Source organism: Aquarana catesbeiana, linkage group LG12 (assembly GCF_042186555.1).
Source record: "Aquarana catesbeiana isolate 2022-GZ linkage group LG12, ASM4218655v1, whole genome shotgun sequence".
Lineage (NCBI taxonomy): Eukaryota > Metazoa > Chordata > Amphibia > Anura > Ranidae > Aquarana > Aquarana catesbeiana.
This window is the reverse complement of record NC_133335.1, coordinates 177,099,150-177,119,996: the sequence shown is the minus strand read 5'-3', so window position 1 is coordinate 177,119,996 and position 20,847 is coordinate 177,099,150. Positions and strand designations below refer to the sequence as shown.

Genomic DNA, 20,847 nt, shown 5'->3' with positions numbered 1-20,847 from the left:
TATTTCTAGTTGGTGCGTCTACCATCTGACCCATAAAATTGTCCTGCAAGACATTAAGGAACTGGCGAGCCTTAAATGAATGCGCGGTTCCCTCCGCCCAGTCTATGTCTGGATAATTAAAATCCCCCATTATGATAACACTTCCCATCCTTGCTGCTAATCCAATTTGTGATAGGAGATCCGTCTCCACTTCCTCCCTCAGGTTAGGGGGCCTATAGCATACTCCCAGTATTATTTTCCCCTTAGCTTCATCCCTTTGGAGCTCTACCCATAAAGATTCCACCTCCTCCCTAGCCCCCTCAGTGATGTCATCTCTCACATTCACTTGTACATTATTCTTGATATATAGGCATACCCCTCCCCCTTTTTTACCCTCTCTATCCTTGCGGTATAGGGTATACCCTTGAATGTTTGCCAGCCAATCATGAGAGCTGTTGAACCAGGTCTCTGAAATTCCCACAAAATCCAAATCCTCCTTGTACAACAGTATCTCTAGTTCACCCATCTTGTCCGCCAGGCTCCTGGCATTGGTGAACATGCCACATAGTTTAGACCGGTCGCATATTGTCCTCGTATTGGGTGTTTCAAGATTGCAACTTGGACTTGCTACTATACTCACCTTGTGTTTTTGTGCTTTGGTTAACCTACCACTAATGCCCCCAATACTACCCTCTGGAATATCTTCCGCGCTGGCTATCACTGTCTCTGGACCCTCCCCCCCATCGCCTAGTTTAAAAACCCCTCTAACTTTTTGGCCATCTTCATTCCCAGCAGATCTGCACCCTCCTCATTTAGGTGCAGTCCGTCCCTTCTATAGTACCGGTTACCGACTGAGAAGTCGGCCCAGTCCTCCAGGAACCCAAACCCCTCCTTACTACACCAGCTCTTCAGCCACTTGTTTACTTCCCTAATCTCCCTCTGCCTCTCTGGTGTGGCTCGATGTACCGGTAGTATTCCTGAGAACACTACCTTGGAGGTCCTTTTCCTCAATTTAGCTCCTAAGTCCCTAAAATCGTTCTTTAGGACACTCCATCTGCCTCTGACTTTGTCATTGGTGCCAACGTGCACCATGACAGCCGGGTCTTCCCCAGCCCCTGCCAGTAATCCGTCCACAAGATCCGTGATGTGCCGAACCCGAGCGCCCGGTAGACAACATACTGTTCGGCGCTTCAGGTCTTGGTTACAGATTGCCCTCTCTGTCCTTCTAAGAATTGAGTCCCCTACCACCAGAATCTGTCTTTCCTTTCCCTTTGCTGCCCCCCCCACTCTCACTGGAGGAGTTCTTCCCCTGGCAGCTAGGAGAGTCCCTCAACTCCAGCAGTGCTGGTCCCTGACTGGTTACACCAATGTCACTCAATGGAGCGTACTTATTGGGATGCTCCAGTCCTGGATCGGCCTCCCTGGCACTTCCCCCTCTACCCCTCCTGACTGTCACCCATCTACTCTTTGCTAGTGCCTGCACCTCTTTGTCTCCACCCGCCTCTGTGCTGGCCCCTGCCGGCACCTGCCGTGTACGTTCCTGGCTCACCTTTAGTATGGAGGGACTTCTCAGTGCTGACAGTTGCTTCCCCAGATTCAGAACCTGGGCTTCCAGGGAAACAATGTGCTTACATTTTGCACAGCAGTATTCGCCCTCGATCGGATGATCAAGGAACGCATACATGCGGCAAGATGTACAAAGAGTCGCCTCTCCACACCCGCCGGGCATCGTACCTATTAAATTTAGTGAGGATTTGGGGATTTTACCCTGTCCAAATTACCTAACAACTAGCTTCCTGGCACTAATACTCAAGACAATACACAGGTACACAATACACAAGTACTAACGATCCACACACACTACTCAGACAACACTCAGATACTCACACTACACAGGTACTATGACCCCTGTTATAACCTCCTGTTTTAAACTCTTGTTTATAACTCCCACTTAAAAAAGCTCCACTTACACCAAGCTCCACAGCTTCAAACTGAGCACGCTCAACTGAGTCCTACAACAAGTTAAATAGTCACCTGGGAGCAATTAACCACACCCTTAATTGATAGACTGATGAAACAAAATATTGACTGTGTTAAAAGTCACACTGTTACTTGTTGTCCCACTAAACACCTTACAGAGCTTATTTCCCTTTTTTTCTTTAACACCGTTGTTCTGGGAGGATGTCATATGATGTCCTCCCAGAACACGCCTCTTGCGAGGCTCGGGGGCCACACAGTGGCACAATCTCTCACTGGCTGTGTCCACCAGACACAGCCGATGACTGATCACTGTACCAGACTGCTTCCAATGCCATGTGATCGCTGTGACCATTCACAGCAGCTCACATGACAATTGTAAACAATGGATGGCTTCCTTTCATGCAAACCATTGTATACAATTGTGTTGCTAGCTGTGATTGGTCACAATGATCACATGGTAGAGACAGGGCCAATCACAGCCCATCTGTACCATGTGAAAAAAAAAATCCTGATCACTTCCCCAGAGTAGTACAGTGTTACTATGGTAACACTGTATTATTCTAGTCACAGTATGTTAGAGAAAAAAAATCTTAAAAAAAAAAAGAAAAAACGTTAATAAAATTAATTTAACATACTGTCACCAGTCAGTGTCCCTGATCACCGCGACACCAGTTATATGATACCGCTGTACTGCACTGGTGATAGTATGTAAAAAAAAAAAAAAAAAAAAAAAAAAAAAACTTTTTTTTTTAAATTTCTTCATTCTCTAAATAATTTTGACAAAAAAATTACAACTTCAAAAAACTTGCCATACCTTTGACTGTCTACTTTTCAAAAATAGGTCATTTGAGGGTATTTGTACTGTTCTGGCCTTTTTGGGCCTCAAGAGATGAGGGTGTACATCAGGACGGATCAATTTTCATATACTGTATATATACACACCATAGTTTGTGGACTCTATAGCTTTCCTATAGACTAAATAAGAAACACTGATTTGGGTTATTTTCACCAAAGAAATGTACAGAATACATTTTGACCTACATTTATGAAGAAAGATTACTTATTTGCAAAAACAAAGAAAAGTTTGGGGTTTTTTTCAACATTTTCTGTCTTTTTTTGATTATTTAGCAAAACAGAAAAAAATCCAGTGGTGATTAAGTACCACCAAAAGAAAGCTTTATTTGTGTTAAAAAAAAAAAATTATAAAAATTTCTCATGGGTACAGTGTTGCATGACCACGCAATTGTCATTCAAAATGTGACAGTGCTGAAAGCTGAAAATTGGCCTGGGCAGGAAGGGGATAAAAGTGCCCAGTATTCAAGAGGTTAAAGAGGGTACTTTATGCTAGCAACTGGCTATACCTATGTATGTTGTACCCAGTACATGTTTAACGACTTGCCTACAGGGCATTTCACCCCCTTCCTGTCCAGGCCAATTTTCAGCTTTCAGTGCTGTTGCACTTTGAATGACAATTACCCAGCCATGCAATGCTGTACCTAAACTAAATTGTTATCATTTTTGTTTGAGACAGATAGAGATTTATTTTGGTGGTATTTAATCACCACTGGAGTTTTTATTTTTTGCTAAACAAATGTTTTTCTTAGTGTCTGTTGTAAACAAGTAATTTTTTTCCTTTATTGATGTGCGCTGATGGGCTGCACTGATGAGGCTGCACTGATGGGCACTGATGAGGACGCACTGATGAAGTGGCACTAATGGGCACTGATGAGGACGCACTAATGAAGTGGCACTAATGGGCACTGATAAGGAGGCAGTAAAATGCAGCACTGATGGGCACTGATAGGTGACACTGATAGACAGCACTGATGAGGAGGCACTGATAGGTGACACTGATAGACAGCACTGATGAGGAGGCACTGATGGCCACTGACAGGCATCACTGATGGGCACTAGTTGGCAGCACTGGTGGGCACTGTTAGGGCTGCACTGATCATCAGGACACTGATGAGCAGTGCCCTGATTGTCAGTGCAGATGCTGAGGAATGCCGCTTATGGGCTCTCCTTTTCTCATGCTCTGTCAGCAGGAGGAGAGGAATGCCGATAACTGGCATTTCCTGTTTACACTGTGATTGGACACAGCTGATCACATGGTAAAGAACCTATGTCATGGGCTCTTTACCGTGATCGGTGATGCGCTGTGTCCGAGGGACATTCTCCCAGAATGAGAGTGCTCCCGTCTGTTCATTATTTCACGGGCGAAAAGTAGTTAAAGCAGCCATTCTCAACCAGGGTCCAATGAAACCCAAGGTTTCCTCCAGAGGTTGGTAGGGGCTCCTTGAACTGTGACTAATTGACCTCCCATTTGATGGTGCTTGAATAGTTCTAAGGCCAATACCACTTGACAGAGCCAGCTGCATGACACCATTGATATTTTTAACTGTTTGTAATGGTTGTATTCTTCCCACTAGCCACCAATGTAAGGTGCATTTTTCTCATTGACCCAATTAATTTGTCTCATCAAGGGTTCCTCAAGACATGAAAATAATTCTAAGGATTCTTTTTGGGTAAAAAAGTTGAGAAAGGTTGGTTTAAACCTAAACACCTATTGCATTTTTTGTTCCCAGGTTTAGTTATCAGTTAAAGTTATGTCAAGTGTGAAATAATATATTATTTGTTTCTCTTAGATGGAAGCTTTTTAGTGAAACAAGAACCTAAACAGTTACTACTTAATCCTGGAGAAACTGCAATCATTAACTGCACAGTGGACCGTGGCAATGATGCGACAATAAAAGTTAAAAATTTTTTCTTCAGGAAACGTTTCACAAAATTAATGACTATAGTAGTGAAATCGACCCATACTGAATATATTCACATGAAGTATAAGAATCGTCTGACATACTCTGGCCAGGCTCCACATTTCACTCTAATGTTGAAGAATGTGACACATGATGACTCGGACCTTTATATCTGTGATGCAATCCTTGGAGAGTTTGTGGACATCATTGGAGAAGGAACCTACATTTATGTTGGTAAGTTCATCCAATACATTTAAATACTGCACCTATTACAGCCTGTTGCAAATGTTACTAATTAGACATGCATGAATAATCAATTTGGCAACTGATTTGGCAAAAAGGTGACTACATTCTTCACTCTACTTTCTCCATTTCTGCATTTGACTTTCTTCAAGTGATTTTTGAATTCCCATACAATGGACACTGTCACCCTGTCACTTTGTCACACCTCCTTGCAAAATCTCTTGCTTATAAAGTGGGTGCTGTTTGCACAGAGCTGTAAAAAATGTTTTATTATCATGCTTACCTGACAACTCAATAAGGGCACATTGGGGGTTATTTACTAAAACTGGAGCATGCAAAATCTGGTGCAGCTCTGCATAGAAGCCAATCAGCTTCCATGTTTTATTGTGAAAGCTTAATTGACCAAACTGAAAGTGGAGTTCCACCCAAAAGTGGAACTTCCACTCATCGGATTTCCCCCCCCCCCTCCGGTGTCACAGTTGGCACCTTTCAGTGGGGAGGGGGGTGCAGATCCTGTATATTACAGGTATTTGTACCCACTTCCGGCATAGATAGCCGCAGAATCTGCGGTTATTTACGCCATTTCCTGTTCCCCCCCCCCGCTGTCTGCTGGGAAACACACGGGTCCCAGAGACAGCAGGGACCATCCGTATTGTGCTGCGCGACTCGCGCATGCGCAGTAGGGAACCGGGAAGTGGAGCCGCAAGCCTTCACTTCCTGATTCCCTTACCGAAGATGGAGGCGGCAGCACCCGAGAACCGAGAGACGGTTCGGCCTCGGGTGCCGACATCGCAGGCGCCCTGGACAGGTAAGTGTCCATGTTTTAAAAGTCAGCAGCTGCAGTATTTGTAGCTGCTGACTTTTACAAAAAAATTTTGGCGGAGCTCCGCTTGAAGTTAAAAGCTGATTGGCTACCATGCACAGCTGCTCCAGATTCCAAGTGCACCAGTTTTAGTAAATTTTCCCCATTGTCTTTATTGAGTTGTCAGGACTAAATGATAGCAATGTGTTTCTAAACACAAGAACAAAGATGTAATACATTGTAGCTAGATATGGACGCAGCATTGTTTTTTTGGGGGTTTTTTTATCAGAGTTTTTTTCCTGTGTATGTACCTGGTGATCTTGCCAGTAACACATTTCCTGTCTCATGGTGACAATGCTAACTCACGCTACAGTAAATATGGAGCAGCAACATTGTCACCTTAGGACATGGACTGTGTTAGAACATCAGAACACCCCTTCCCCATTCTCCTTATCTTGATAACATGTCCGGAGGTGTTCTGTAGTCCACATAGATAGCAGGGAACAATTCTATTTTTTAACAGTTAGCAGAGGCGGAGTGCACAGGAAGTTATTATCTCACTAAATTTCTAGCAGGATCAACCACAGATATAACAAAACTCTTTTGATAGTATATTTATCAAATCAAGAGAGAACAAATAAAAGAAGTTTATTCTTAGGGTTCACATATACTTTAAGACCCCTTTCACACTGGGGCGGGGGGGGGGGCGTTGGCGGTAAAGCACCGCTAATTTTACCGCTGTAATAGTGTCGCATTTCGGCTGCTAGCGGGGCGCTTTTAACCCCGCTAGCGGCCGAATAAAGGGTTAAATGCACCCACAAAGCACTTTGCAGGCGCTTCGGCAGCGGTGCCCATTGATTCCAATGGTAGGGGCAGTGGAGGAGTGCTGTATACACCGCTCCCTCACTGCCCAAAAGATGCTGCTTGCAGGACTTTTTCTAACGTCCTGCAATCGCACCACCCCAGTGTGAAAGCACTCGGGCTTTCACACTGGGGCTGCAGGGGAGGTGTTTTTCAGGCACTTTACAGGCATTATTTTTAGCCCTTTAGCACCTGAAAAACACCTCAGTGTGAAAGGGGTCTTAAAGATAAGATAACATTGCTTGCAGTACCTTGAAAAAGTATTCATACCCCTTGAAATCTAGACATGTGCAATTCGGTTTGTAACGAATAGATTTTCGCACAAATTTGTTAGTATTCGTACTTTCGGATCAATTCGAACATTCGAATAGCTGCAAGAACCAAAATACGAAAATTACGAAATCACAAATAAGCAAAATAACGAACATGCGAAAATACGAACTTACGAATGGACAAACTTACGAAAATACGAAACTTCGAAACAGTATAAGAAAGAAAATGACATCTATAACGAATGATTTGCATTTCGTATTTTCAATCCTTTGACCTTTCGTAATTTCGTATTTTTATTTGTGTTCGTAATTTCGTTTGTTTGTCTGTTTAGGCCGGGTTCACATATGGGGTTCGGTGCGTCCCTGTTCACTGGTTCAGGTCCACATTTTTGCCTGACTTCGCACACACAGGACCCTTCTGCAATCCGGACCGCAGACGCCCCGAACCTGTGTGAACCGGCTCCATTGAGAGCTGGTCACACCTGCCTGTCTTGGGAATTGCCACATATGTGAACCCAGTCTTATGCCCCGTACACACGGTCGGATTTTCCGATGGAAAATGTGTGATAGGACCTTGTTGTCGGAAATTCCGTCCGTGTGTAGGCTCCATCACACATTTTCCATCGGATTTTCCGACACACAAAGTTTGAGAGCAGGATATAACATTTTCCGACAACAAAATCCGTTGTCGGAAATTCCGATCGTGTGTACACAAATCCGACGCACAAAGTGCCACGCATGCTCAGAATAAATAAAGAGATGAAAGCTATTGGCCACTGCCCCATTTATAGTCCCGACGTACGTGTTTTACGTCACTGCATTTAGAACGATCAGATTTTCCGACAACTTTGTGTGACCGTGTGTATGCAAGACAAGTTTGAGCCAACATCCGTCGGAAAAAATCCTAGGATTTTGTTGTCGGAATGTCCGATCAATGTCCGACCGTGTGTACGGGGCATTAGTGTGTAAGCTCCTACAAGCAGGGCCCTCCTAACTTGGGGCTAAAAGGTAAGTATAACATCATGTTGGCAGAACTCAGGGGGGTATGAAACTAATTCAAGAAAAAAAATACAGTACATAAGTGATGATGTTCTTTAAAGCTCTGTGCAAGCAGCTCCCACGCTCAGCCTCAGTACTATCAGAGGGTTTGCAGGAAGCTGGAGCCAATAGAAGAAAATTTTCATTTTAAGAACGTTCCATCAATTATCTAATCATTAGTGGGGTCAAATTGATGTTCATCTTTTAACTGTAGTGACAAAAAAAAATTAAAGTAGCAGCATGGAAATGTTTTCACAAACAGATTTCTAACAGGGAATATTGTTTTTGTTCAGGAAAGTCCATTCATTACAAAATCAAATGTTAAAAGCAGTTGTTTTTTTAAATACCTTTGCTGTGTTATTGAATGTACTGTTGAGAATTTTTTCACAAATGTTTGTACAAACGCCCGTTTGAAAGTCTACTAGCATATGGTCAACATTAGAACCTAATTCAGACCTGTGTAGCTGGGGCTCTCTGCAGATACTGTACTATACCTGCCGATAGCGCTATGGCGGAGAGCAGGATCTACTTTCATATACACTATATTACCAAGAGTATTGGAATGCCTGCCTTTACACACACATGAAATTTAATGGTATCCCAGTCTTAGTACATAGGGGTTCAATATTGAGTTGGCCCACCCTTTGCAGCTATAACAGCTTCAACCCATCTACGAAAGCTGTCCACAAGGTTTAGGAATGTGTCTATGGGAATGTTTGACCATTCTTCTAGAAGCGCATTTGTGAGGTCAGGCACTCATGTGGATGAGAAGGCCTGGCTCACAGTCTCCGCTCTTGTTCATCCCAAAGGTGTTCTATCGGGTTGAGGTCAGGACTCTGTGCATATCTTTATGGACCTTTTTTGTGCACTGTTCCGAGTCAATTGGTGGGGGGAGGTGGGGGGGTTATGGTGTGGGGTAGTTCTTCAGGGGTTGTGCTTGACCCCTTTGCTCCAGTGAAGGGAACTCTTAAGGTGTCAGCATACCAAGGCATTTTGGACAATTTCATGCTCCCAACTTTGTGGGAACAGTTTGGGGATGGCCCTTTCCTGTTCCAACATGACTGCAGACCAGTGCACAAAGCAAGGTCCATAAAGACATGGATGAGTGAGTTTGGGGAGGAGGAACTTGACTGGCCTGCACACACAGTCCTGACCTCAACCCGACAGAACACCTTTTGGATGAATTAGAGCGGAGACTGCGAATCAGGCCTTCTCGTCCAACATCTGTGCCTGACCTCACTAATGCGCCTCTGGAAGAATGGTCAAACATTCCCAAAGACACACACCTAAACCTTGTGGACAGCCTTCCCAGAAGAGTTGAAGCTGTTATAGCTGCAAAGGGTGGGCCAACTCAATATTGAACCCCACGGACTAAGACTGGGATGCCATTAAAGTTCATGTGTGTGTAAAGGCTGGTAAAATTTTAAAATGGGAGTGCCAGACCCTGCCCTTCCTCTTTGGCCCCTCCCACTTCTCATAAGCCCCACCCCATTCCCTGTATTCCACCCATAGTGTCAGGAGTATACAGCCCAGCATCACAGAGAGGATATATAGGTTACAGATAGGGTATACAGCCCAGCATCATAAATATGGTATACAGCCCAGCACTCTCTCAGAACCTACCAATCCGGCTGAGAGATGAAAGAAAGCGCCGCTCAGGCCGTGCGTTCAATCCACGAAGCCTGCAATCACGTGATTGCATAGACGTCATGCTGCTCATAGTGCAATGTGTCTGGTGCCTGTACACAGTGCACTTAAAGGACCTTTTTTTTGTTCTTTTGTTTTTTAAAGGACCATTTATTTTTTTTTATGACTAGTTTTGGGGGGCGGCGCCCGTGCGCCGCCTATGGACGGGCCGCCATTGCAGGTGTCCTAATACTTTTTGTAATATAGTGTAGCTGTAAAGAACTTTTGTTATCATGCAGCTCTGATAGCTCTGGAGATATATTCTCTGTAGTTCTCGGTCTGCATATTAATAGAGTGTTCAATATAATTATGTGCAAGCAGTTCTTGCTCTTCACCTCAGCACTATCAGTATCAACAAGAGGCTTTACATAGAGTGGTGACAAAGCCGTGGGGGAGCATCAGTTAGTGGGATCTGATACTCCTGAAAGTCTCAGATGCCTACTAACTTTCTAGGGCTAATAAAAAAAAGTAGCTCATAAAAATGAAAAAAAGACACAAGTATGTAATCTGGTTTAAGAAAAAGAGCATTTTAACCACTTCAGCTCCGGAAGATTTACCCACCTTCCTGACAAGGCCATTTTTTGCGATACGACATTGCATTAATTTAACTGACAATTGCGTGGTCGTGCGATGCTGTACCCAAATTATATGCATGTCCTTTTTTTCCCCACAAATAGAGCTTTCTTTTGGTGGTATTTAATCACCTCTGCGGTTTTCATTTTCTTCTCTATAAACATAAAAAGAATGACAATTTTGAAAAAAAAAAACAATATTTTTTACTTTCTGCTATAAACATTTCCAATAAAAAAAAATAAAAAAATTTTATTTCTTCATCAATTTAGCCCAACATTTATTCTGCTACATATTTTTGGTAAAAAAAAAAAAAATCCCAATAAGCATAAATTGATAGGTTTGCACAAAAGTTATAGCATCTACAAACTATGAAATATATTTCTGGAATTTTTATTTACCGTATTTATCAGCGTATAACACGCACAGGTGTATAACACGCACATTAATTTTAAGAGGGAAGTTTCAGGGAAAAAAAATAAATTTTAAATAAGGAACTTTGAAGCAAAATAAGGGTCAGTGCCCATCTGCAGTCTCACCATTGCCACCAATGCAGCCCCATCAATGCCCATCTGCAGTCTCACAAGTGCCATCAATGCGACCTCATCAGTCCACATCAATGCAGCAGCCTCACCATTGCCATCAATGCAGCAGCCTCACCATTGCCATCAATGCAGCAGCCTCAGCATTGCCATCAATGCAGCAGCCTCAGCATTGCCATCAGTGCAGCAGCCTCAGCATTGCCATCAGTGCAGCCTGATCGATGCCCATTTGCAGCCTAGAGGGGACAGGGAGGGAGGCGGGACAAGCGCCAAAAGATTATATACAGTGAGAATCTCCTATGATAGACAGAACAGTGGTCCAATGGTGGCCCAGGAGACGGGACTTCCTATTACAGAGGCCACCAAGTAAACAGGAGAATCTCACTGTATGTAATTTGACAGCGCTCATCCCGCCCCCCTCCCTGTCCCCTCCGAGGCATCTAAAATTGAAGTATTGGCGTATAACACGCACGTGCTATTTGCACCCAATTTTTAGGGTGAAAAAGTGAGTGTTATACGCCAATAAATACAGTATTTATTTTTTCTACTAGTAATGGCGGCGATCAGCGACTTATAGCGGGACTGCGATATTGCGGCGGACAAATTGGACACTGACACTTTTGACACCTTTTTGGGGACCAGTGACATTATTACAGTGATCAGTGCTAAAAATATACTCTGTCACTGTACTAATGACACTGAGAAGAGGTTAACATCAGGGGTGATCAAAGGGTTAACTGTGTGCCTAGCTGGTGTTTTACTACTGTGGGGGAGATGCTTTGACCAGAGGAAGGCATAGATCTGTGTCCCTGCTTTGCAGGAACAAGGTTCAATGCCTTCCTTACTGACAAAATGGTAATCCGCCTTGTTTACATACGACAGAATAAAAAAATCGGAAGTGATCTCATGTGTTGTAGTGTATTTCTATTGTATTTTTGGAGACAACTGTACTGATTAAACGATAATCGTACGATCTTGTATCATATGAGAAAATTTTTAGTGTTTGTCCGATCTGATAATATTGGATGAACTGACATGATCGGCTCTCCAAAGTTCTGTACTAACAATCCAATTATCGTACGATCACTTCGAAAGCGGTATTTTTCGTCCGATTTTTTCAAATCGTGTGTACAGGCCATTACTCTAGCCATACAGCTCACAGAGCCTACAAATATGCCATCCTTTGGTAAACTCCCTTTTGCAATGCAATCCTAAAGCAGATCTTTAAATCCAACTATAAAATTTGTCTTTTCTAGAGAAAAGTATTGTTTATGAAGAAGAATATTTATATTAAAGGGCAAAATGTGACATCAGTTGTGAATACTGTCATTGTTCCACAGGAAAACAAGAAGTCACAAAGAAGAAAAATGTAACAGAAGAAATTAATGTAAATGAAACATTAAACAGCCCAAACCACCGAGTACCATTGTACATCATCATCAGTATAACTGCTGGTCTCTTCCTCCTACTTGCAATATTTGCATTTGTCAGATACTATAAGATGGTAAGTGAAGAATGTCTTTATATTTTAACCACTTACCCACTGGGCAATTAAACCCCCTTCCTAACCAGACCAATTTTTCAGCTTGCAGTGCTCTCACATTTTGAATGACAATTAGTCATGCAACACTGTACCTATATGAAATTTTTGTCCTTTTTTCACACAAATAGAGCTTTCTTTTCGTGGTATTTAATCTCGACTGGTTTTTTTTATATTTTGCGCTATAAATGAAAAAAGACCGAAAATTTGAATTTTTCTTCGTTGCTGTTAAAATTTTTTGCAGATTTGTAATTTTTCTTCAGAAATTTTGGCCAAAATGTATACTGCTACATATCTTTGGTAAAAAACCCAAATCATATATTATTATTTGATCTTTGTAGCAGTTATAGAGTCTACAAGCTATGGTGCTAATCACGAAAAATCGATCACACCTGATGTACTGACGGCCTATCTCATTTCTTGAGACACTAAGACTCGGTTCACACTGGGGCAACTTGTCAGGCGACTTAGCCGCCTGACAAGAAGCGCTCCATTCTGTACAATGGAACCGTTCTAATAGGAACGACACAAGTCGCTCCGACTTAGAAAAAGGTTCATGTACTACTTTGGGGGCGACTTCAGGCGGCTTGCATTGACTTCTATACAGAAGTCGTTTTGCAAGTCGCAGCTGAAGTCGTGTGCAGGTCGCCTGAGGCAGTCGCGCTGCAAGTCGTGCTGCCTCAGTGTGAACCAACTCTAACAAGCCAGAAAATTACAAATATCCCCAAATGGCCCATTTTTGGAAAGTAGACATTCCATGGTATTTAGTAAGAGACATGGTGGTTTTTTTGAAGTTGTAATTTTTTCCCACAATTCTTTGAAAAATGAAGATTTTTTTTTTCACGAAATTGTTATAGTAACAGGCTATTTCTCACACACAGCATATGCATACCCCAAACTACAGCCCAAAACACATTCTGCTACTCCTCCTGAGTATGGCGATACCACATGTGTGAAACTTTTACACAGCCTGGCCACATACAGAGGCCCACCATGCAGGGAGCACCAGCAGGGGTTCTAGGAACATAAAATACACATATAATTTCTTGACTACCTCTTGCACTTTTGAAGGCCCTGGAGCACCAGGACAATGGAAACATCCAAAAAAATGACCCCATTTTAGAAAGAAAACACCCCAACATATAATCTATGAGGCACAATGAGCCTTTTGAACATGTCATTTTTTCCACAAGTTTTTGGAAAATGTGGAAAGAAAATGAAAATACTTTTTTTTTTTTTTTTTACACAAGAGTTGTCCATTTATACAATATTTCTAATCCATAGCATCTACATACCAAAAATTACACCCCAAAATAGATTCTCCTACTCATCCTGAGTATGGCGATACCATATGTGCGCGACTTTTCCATAGCCTGGCCACATACAGAGGCCCAACATGCAGGGAGCACCATCAGGCATTCTAGGGGCATACATTTCAAATCTAATTTGACTACCCCTTACACTTTTGTGAGGCACTGTAGTGGAAATGATGGGCACTGTAGTGGCATGGATGTGGTATGGATGAGAACTGATGTGGCATGGATGAGAACTGATGTGGCATGGATGAGCATGAATGAGGTATAAATGAGCCATGAATGGCGATGGATGAGCCGTAGACGGGGGTGGCTGAGCCATGAATGTGGATGGCTGAGCCATGAATGTGGATGGGCATGGATGAGCATGAATGAGGATGGCTAAGTATGGATGAGTATGGATGGGGATGGCTGAGCATGACTGAGGATGGCTAAGTATGACTGAGTATGGATGAGTATAGATGGGGATGGCTGAGCATGAATAAGGATGGCTGAGAATAAATGGGGATGGAGATGGCTGAGTATGGATGGGGATGACTGAGAATGAATGAGGATGGGTGGGAATGATTGAGGTATGAATGAGGATGGCTGAGTATGGATGGGGATGACAGAGCATGAATGAAGATGACTGAGCATTAATGAGTATGGCTGAGAATGGATGGGGATGAATGAGTATGGCTGAGTATGGATGGGGATGACTGAGCATGAATGAGTATGGATGGGGATGACTGAACATGAATGAGGATGGCTGAGTATGGATGGGGATGGATGGGATGGCTGAGCGGATGGATAAGTGCAGGAATACAGATAGAACCTAATTTTAGCACTACAGATCCAGCCCACAGCGCTGCTGCACCCGATCTCTCCGCTCACACTGTACCGTTCGGTATGGAGAGGGGAAGAGCTAAGGGCATGTACCGGCTTGTTTACAAGTGATCACTCCATAATTTGATGGAGCAATCATGTAGTAAATGGCCGCTGTAATTTACCGTGCGCCGGACCAAGGATATTCCCAGGTGTGCGATTCTGGGAGGACATCATAGTACGCCCTCCCTGGCTGACCAAACAACAGAAAAAAATTGTCCGAAAATCATTTCCAATATTATTACCACAGCGATAAGGCAGGCAGGCCAAATTCTCTCTGCCTAGTATAGACAAAGGAAAGGTTGTTTAGAGTGCACCTTAACCTTCCTGGCGGTATGATTATTTCAGATTTTTGATGCTGAAAGCGGTACAATTATTTTGCACAGAAATTTGGCGTTTTATATTATAGGCCTGTAATTCTTAGAAATAATTCACTTAAATCTGTCCAAACAAGAGTCTAGTAGACATCCCGGGTATGATAAAGTTTGAAAAACGAAATCAAAAATTATAATATAATAAATAACTATAAATAATTATAACAAATAATAATATAATAATAATAATAAAAATGATTCAATAATGTAATCAAATCAAAAACACTTAAATTTGCTCAGTTGCAGAATTGTCACTGTCATTACTTTCAGTGTTTGATGACGGATTTCCCCACAAATCACTATCACTCAATTCTGCAAGTGATTCTAATGTATTATCGCTGTTTTCTAGCTGGTCTAAAACCACTTTTCATCTAAAGGGACAGTTTTGGTTGCTATGGACAATCTCCAGTTTCCAGGCAGAAAGAACAGTTTTTATAATATAAAACTGCATGCAGGGCATTGGACAAACCACTAGGGACAAAGGGGATGTGTAATTATTTGATATAGTACTGTAATCTGTAAGATTACTGTATCTGTACTGTGTTTTACTTTTTTAATTTGGCGCCGAACTCCGTCCCCGTACGTTGCAATGCTCGCAGGGAACGGAGCTCGACACTGTGAATCGAGCGAGACACGGCGGCTCGCAGATCACAGCGGGGAGACATTTCAGGATCCAGGGGACAAGGTAAGTATCCTCTACAAGGATCCTGCAATGCGATCCCGAGTCTGGCTCGGGGATACCGCTTTTGGTATTGAAAATCCACCCCGAGCCAGACTCAGGAATACCGCTAGGGGGGGTTAATGCATTCCTTGCGTTAAGATAAAAAATGTTTAGGTTAAAGTATCAAACCCCCCTTAAACGTATCCAGATTTTTTGCCAGATTTGCAGGTTGGAAGCTGAAGAGAGGGAAATTTGACTGCTGGTGATTGCATTTTTAGGTTTTTTTTTTGCAGGTCTTCCCTTTCAGCTTTTTAACACTTTTTTTTCTGTCACTTTTTAAATAGCCTCTTTTTTTTTTTTTTTCTTCCTTCAGACTACTAAGGGGAGTGGTTAATTGGTCACAGGCGATACAGGTCCTATATAACTTTCTGTAGAGCACATATGAGTTTGCCAGATTTGCTGGTTGGAAGCTAAAGAGTGGGAAATTTGAGTGGAGAGTGAAAAACAATTTTGCTTTTGACTGCTGGTGATTGCTGTGTTTGCATTTTTAGGTGTTTTGTGGGGGGGTGGGGGGGTCTCTTTCCTTGCAGCTTTTTAACACCTTTTCTGCCACTTTTTAAATAGCCTTTTTTTTCTTTCCTTCCTTCAGACTACTAATGCCGCGTACACACGAGCAGAAAAGGTCAGACGGAATCATTCCGTTGGACATTCCGATCGTGTGTGGGCTTCATCAGACTTTTTCTTTCTAAAATTCTGACGGACCTAGAAATAGAATGTTTCAAATCTTTCCAACGGAATTAGTTCCTATCGGGAAAACGGCTCATCTTTAAGCTATTCCGACGGACCGAAAAGTTTTAATTAGCATTTTAGCTTTTAATTATATTTTTAGGAGAATAAAATATCAGTTCCCATATTGCAATTTTATAATGTAATAATATATTTTTTTGTTTGTTTATTGAACAGGAGAAAAAAAACAACAACCACAATACCTATGTGGATATGACACAAACTCTCCGTCGAAACACCATGCAAAATAATAATGTTTATTATCGCCCATAAAACGACAAAAAGCAACCATTTGCAGGTGTGTGATCTGTTATCTTAAAAAAATAACAGAAATCTAAACATTCTGAATGAGAATTTTAAAACATTTGACCTGATTTCTATTAAAGATGTTGATTAAACATTTTTATAGTTAATCTGCTATGCTAGAATATGAGGAAAGAAAAAGGATATGTCTATAAAAAGGAAAAGTGTTATGTGCATACCTGTATGAGGAGCTTGAGATGACCAGGGTGGCTTCTTGCACAATTTTTGTCCACGTACCCCTGGAAGATGATATATAGTCACCAAGGGTAATGAAAGGGCGCAGGTGCCAGGGAGCTGGAACTGAAAACTGGGACTTGTGAGAGCTGGTATTAAGTAAGCAGAAGCACAGCAGATAGGGAACGCAGAATACACAAAGTTCAGTTGTGAGTGTAGTCAGGTCACAAGCTGAGTTTGCTAACAGGAAAACACCAAATCATAGGCAGGACCAAGGTGAGGAACAGGCAGAGGTTGAAAATGTGCAGGGAGCTAAGTACATAGTTGATAGGCAAAATATTTGGTCAGAAACAGAGATGAGTAGTATTTTGGTGGGGCCAGGGGCTGGGGTACCCAATGTCAGGGGCACTTACACGGGGACCAATTGTAGGTTTAAGCGCTTGTATTGAGGTAATAGTATAGTACAGAGTCACAGTAGAATTTTCAGGAACACTGCTAGAGATACTGGTAGTAAGACTCATGGTAGCACTTCAGAGTCAAAAAGGCAGAAAGGTTCCAGATAAGGAAAAACAGGAACCCAGACTGACAGACCATTCAGCAATTATCCAATGCAGAGCTCAGTTTCAATAGCTCACTAGGTGCCAGTACCTGTGGTGAACATACCAGTCCAATCACATGTACATCATGGTGTGCGCATACCCAATGTGCTTATAATTTTTTTTTTGGCCTTTCTTTTTTTTGGGAAAGAGGGTTAGGGCCAGGACAACCTAAAGTAGTTGTAGATTCTATTGACAGACTCTGAGACTTCAATAGGAGGACAGCCGTGCAGGGAAAGGCCCCAGCAAGGCGCCACATCTGCACATGCAGGAATGCTGTCTCCTATGGCAACAGTCTTTAATAGTTCCTAACTCAAACGTATCTGTCCTTCAGCTTCACTACAATTGCTTCTTGTAGTTCTTCAACACTGAGCTCCCGGTCTCTCACTGGACCCACTGATTCACTGACTCTGAATCCCTTGAGCTCCTCCAATCTTTGCAGTAGTATCCCCTCAAGCGTCACCCACGCTTCCCTGCTGGGTCCCTAGCTTGGCACTCCAGATACTTCTCAAGCTTCACCCCTGCTGACCAGCTCAGTCCCTGGCTTGACACATAAGGCTGCTCTGCAAGCGTCACCTCTGCTGGTTGGGTCCCTGACTTGATCACCGCCTGAAGTTTCCCGATTCTCCACAGTGCTTGTCCGGTGAGAATACAGCTCTGGTACTTGCTTCAGTTACTCACTGTGGCCCCTGGTAAAGGTCGTTGGTTCCTTAGTGGCGACCACTCCCCTTCTACCTCTGACCACGGCAGGTTCTCTGGCCGGCAGAACCGTCACTTCTAGTTGGACTGCAAGCCACAGTCCCAACCCTGCATTTCCCTCTTACTTCTGGATAGGCCCTCACACAGCCTGGCAGCCAGATGCCCCCCGGAATAGGCCCAATCTCCAGCCTAGCAGCCCAGGGCTTACGACACACGTCCGCACAGACAGCCGTCCAGGTGGAACAAGGGATTCAAGAAAACCCCTGCCCTTTGGCTGGGATACCCCATATACCCATAACTTGACCTTGGGTTGCCCTCATAACTAGTACCACCAAGTACCCAGCCACCTAGTGGTAGAAGCGAAAAGTGCAACAAGGCCCAACTTGGGGAGAAATCATTGGATCTCTATCAATCAACCAGGATAACTACTCCTGGCAAGTAAATTTGTGAGGAGCTCCCTGCCTAAGCTACAGGGTGCTACATGTACATTAACGCAAGTTTAGCTAGGCTACTATGCCTGGAACCATGTGCTTGTTTTTGTGCATGAGCCCAATGGCTGGCACAACCTTACTAATTGCTGGTATGATGTTCCTGACATAGAGTATGGATAGGTCCTTAGTGTTAAAGAGACTCCATCAAGAAAAGAAACACTGCTGCAGATTTAAAGTACGTGCTGCTAAAGATACCTACACACACCTGCAGCTTCCACAAAGCCTGCAGTTATGGCCTTTCGGCCAGTGGCGTCACTAGGGTTGGTGTCACCCCCCCCACCCCCAACTAGCCTGCTAGGGTGATCTGTCCTGCTGCTGTAGAGTGACAGCAGGACAGGCAATAGGGCACTAAGCAGGCTAGTACCTCGCGTGCCCCCCCAGCCTGCCACAGTGCTACTTGATAGTGTCACCCAGGACATTTTTCTTAGAGAATAGGTGCAGGAACTCAGCCATTCCCCACACCTTTCCCCGGAGTGGGGGGGGGGCAGGGAGTTGAGGGTGCCACAGCAACTGGGTGTTGGAGGGTTCTAAAGACGCATTAAATATCAGGACGGTGCTACATACAGAGTGCAGGGTGTTGAGTTTAGGTGGGTGCCGAGTTTTGGTGGGTGCAGGGTGCAGACTTTTGGTGGGTGCAGAGTTTAGGTGGGTGCCAAGTTTAGGTGGGTGCAGGATGCAGGGTTTAGGTGGGTTCAGCGTTTAGGTGGGTGCAGGGTGCAGAGTTTAGGTGGGTGCAGGGTGCAGAGTTTAGGCGGGTGCAGGGTATAGATTTCAGGTGGGTGCAGAGTTCAGGTTGGTGCAGGTTTTAGTTGGGGGCAGAGTTTAGATGGGTGCAGAGTTTAGGTGGGTGCAGGGTGCAGAGTGTAGGTGGGTGCAGGGTACAGAGTGTAGGTGGGTGCAGGGTACAGAGTGTAGGTGGGTGCAGGGTACAGAGTTTAGGTGGGTGCAGAGATTATTTGGGGTGCAGAGTTTAGGTGGGTGCAGGGTACAGAGTTTAGGTGGGTGCAGGGTTTAGGTGGATGCAGGGTGCAGGGTTTAGGAGGGTGCAGGTTTCAAGTGGGTGAAAAATTTGGGTGGGTGCAGAGTGTAGAGTTTAGGTGGGTGCTAGGTGCAGGTTTCAGGTGAGTGCAGAGTTTAGGTGGTGCTGGGTGCAGGGTGCAGATTTTAGGTGGGTGCAGAGTTTAGGTGGGTGCTAGTTGCAGAGTTTAGGTGGGTGCTAGGTGCAGGTTTCAGGTGGGTGCAGAGTTTAGGTGGGTGCTAGGTGCAGAGTTTAGGTGGGTGCTAACTGCAGGTTTCAGGTGGGTGCAGAGTTTAGGTGAGTGCATAGTTTAGGTGGGTGCAGGGTGCAGAGTTTAGGTGGGTGCAGGGTTTAGGATGGTGCAGAGTTTAGGTGGGTGCAGGGTGCAGGGTTTAGGATGGTGCAGGTTTCAGGTGAGTGAAGAATTTGGGTGGGTGCATGATGCAGAGTTTAGGTGGGTGCAGAGTTTAAGTGGGTGCAGAGTGTAGAGTTTAGGTGGGTGCTAGGTGCAGGTTTCAGGTGAGTGCAGAGTTTAGGTGGTGCTGGGAGCAGGGTGCAGATTTTAGGTGGGTGCAGAGTTTAGGTGGGTGCTAGTTGCAGAGTTTAGGTGGGTGCTAAGTGCAGAGTTTAGGTGGGTGCTAGGTGCAAGTTTCAGGTGGGTGCAGAGTTTAGGTGGGTGCTAGCTGCAGGTTTCAGGTGGGTACAGAGTTTAGGTGAGTGCAGAGTTTAGGTGGGTGCAGGGTGCAGATTTTAGGTGGGTGCAGATTTTAGGTGGGTGCTAGGTGCAGAGTTTAGGTGGGTGCTGGGTGCAGAGTTTAGGTGGGTGCTAGGTGCAGAGTTTAGGTGGGTGCTGAGTGCAGAGTTTAGGTGGATGCAGGGTGCAGAGTTCAGGTAGGTGCATAGTTTAGGTGGGTGCAGGGTGCAGAGTTTATGTGGGTGCAGATTTTAGGTGGGTGTAGGGTTTATTTGGGGGGCAGAATTTAGTTGGGGCAGAGTTTAGGTGGGTGCAGGGTGCAGAGTTTAGGTGGGTGCAGGGTGCAGAGTTTAGGTGGGTGCAGAGATTATTTGGGGTGCAGAGTTTAGGTGGGTGCAGGGTACAGAGTTTAGGTGGGTGCAGGGTTTAGTTGAGGCAGAGTTTAGTTGGGGGGCAGAGTTTAGGTGGTTGCAGGGTGCAGAGTTCAGGTGGGTGCAGGGTGCAGAGTTTAGTTGGGTGCAGAGTTTAGGTGGGTGCTAGGTGCAGGTTTCAGGTGGGTGCAGGGTTTAGGTGGGTGCAGGGTGCAGGGTTTAGGAGGGTGCAGG

The 20,847-nt window shown here is 44.1% G+C and overlaps 1 protein-coding gene across 3 annotated transcripts in view; it reads left to right on the top strand.

Annotated features, from left to right (window-relative positions):
* The window catches only part of LOC141113242 (uncharacterized), a 44,153-nt gene that overhangs the window by 16,989 nt on the left and 6,317 nt on the right, over nucleotides 1-20,847 (top strand). The window contains exons 2-4 of one of the 3 annotated variants that reach the window (XM_073606246.1): nucleotides 4,605-4,949; nucleotides 12,070-12,237; nucleotides 16,448-16,565. In XM_073606246.1, the coding sequence (XP_073462347.1) occupies nucleotides 4,605-4,949; nucleotides 12,070-12,237; nucleotides 16,448-16,518 (584 nt within the window). In that variant the 3' untranslated portion in view covers nucleotides 16,519-16,565. Of the gene's footprint in view, nucleotides 1-4,604; nucleotides 4,950-12,069; nucleotides 12,238-16,444; nucleotides 16,566-20,847 lie in introns of all 3 variants that reach the window. The other 2 variants (XM_073606245.1, XM_073606247.1) reach the window with 2 other exon arrangements.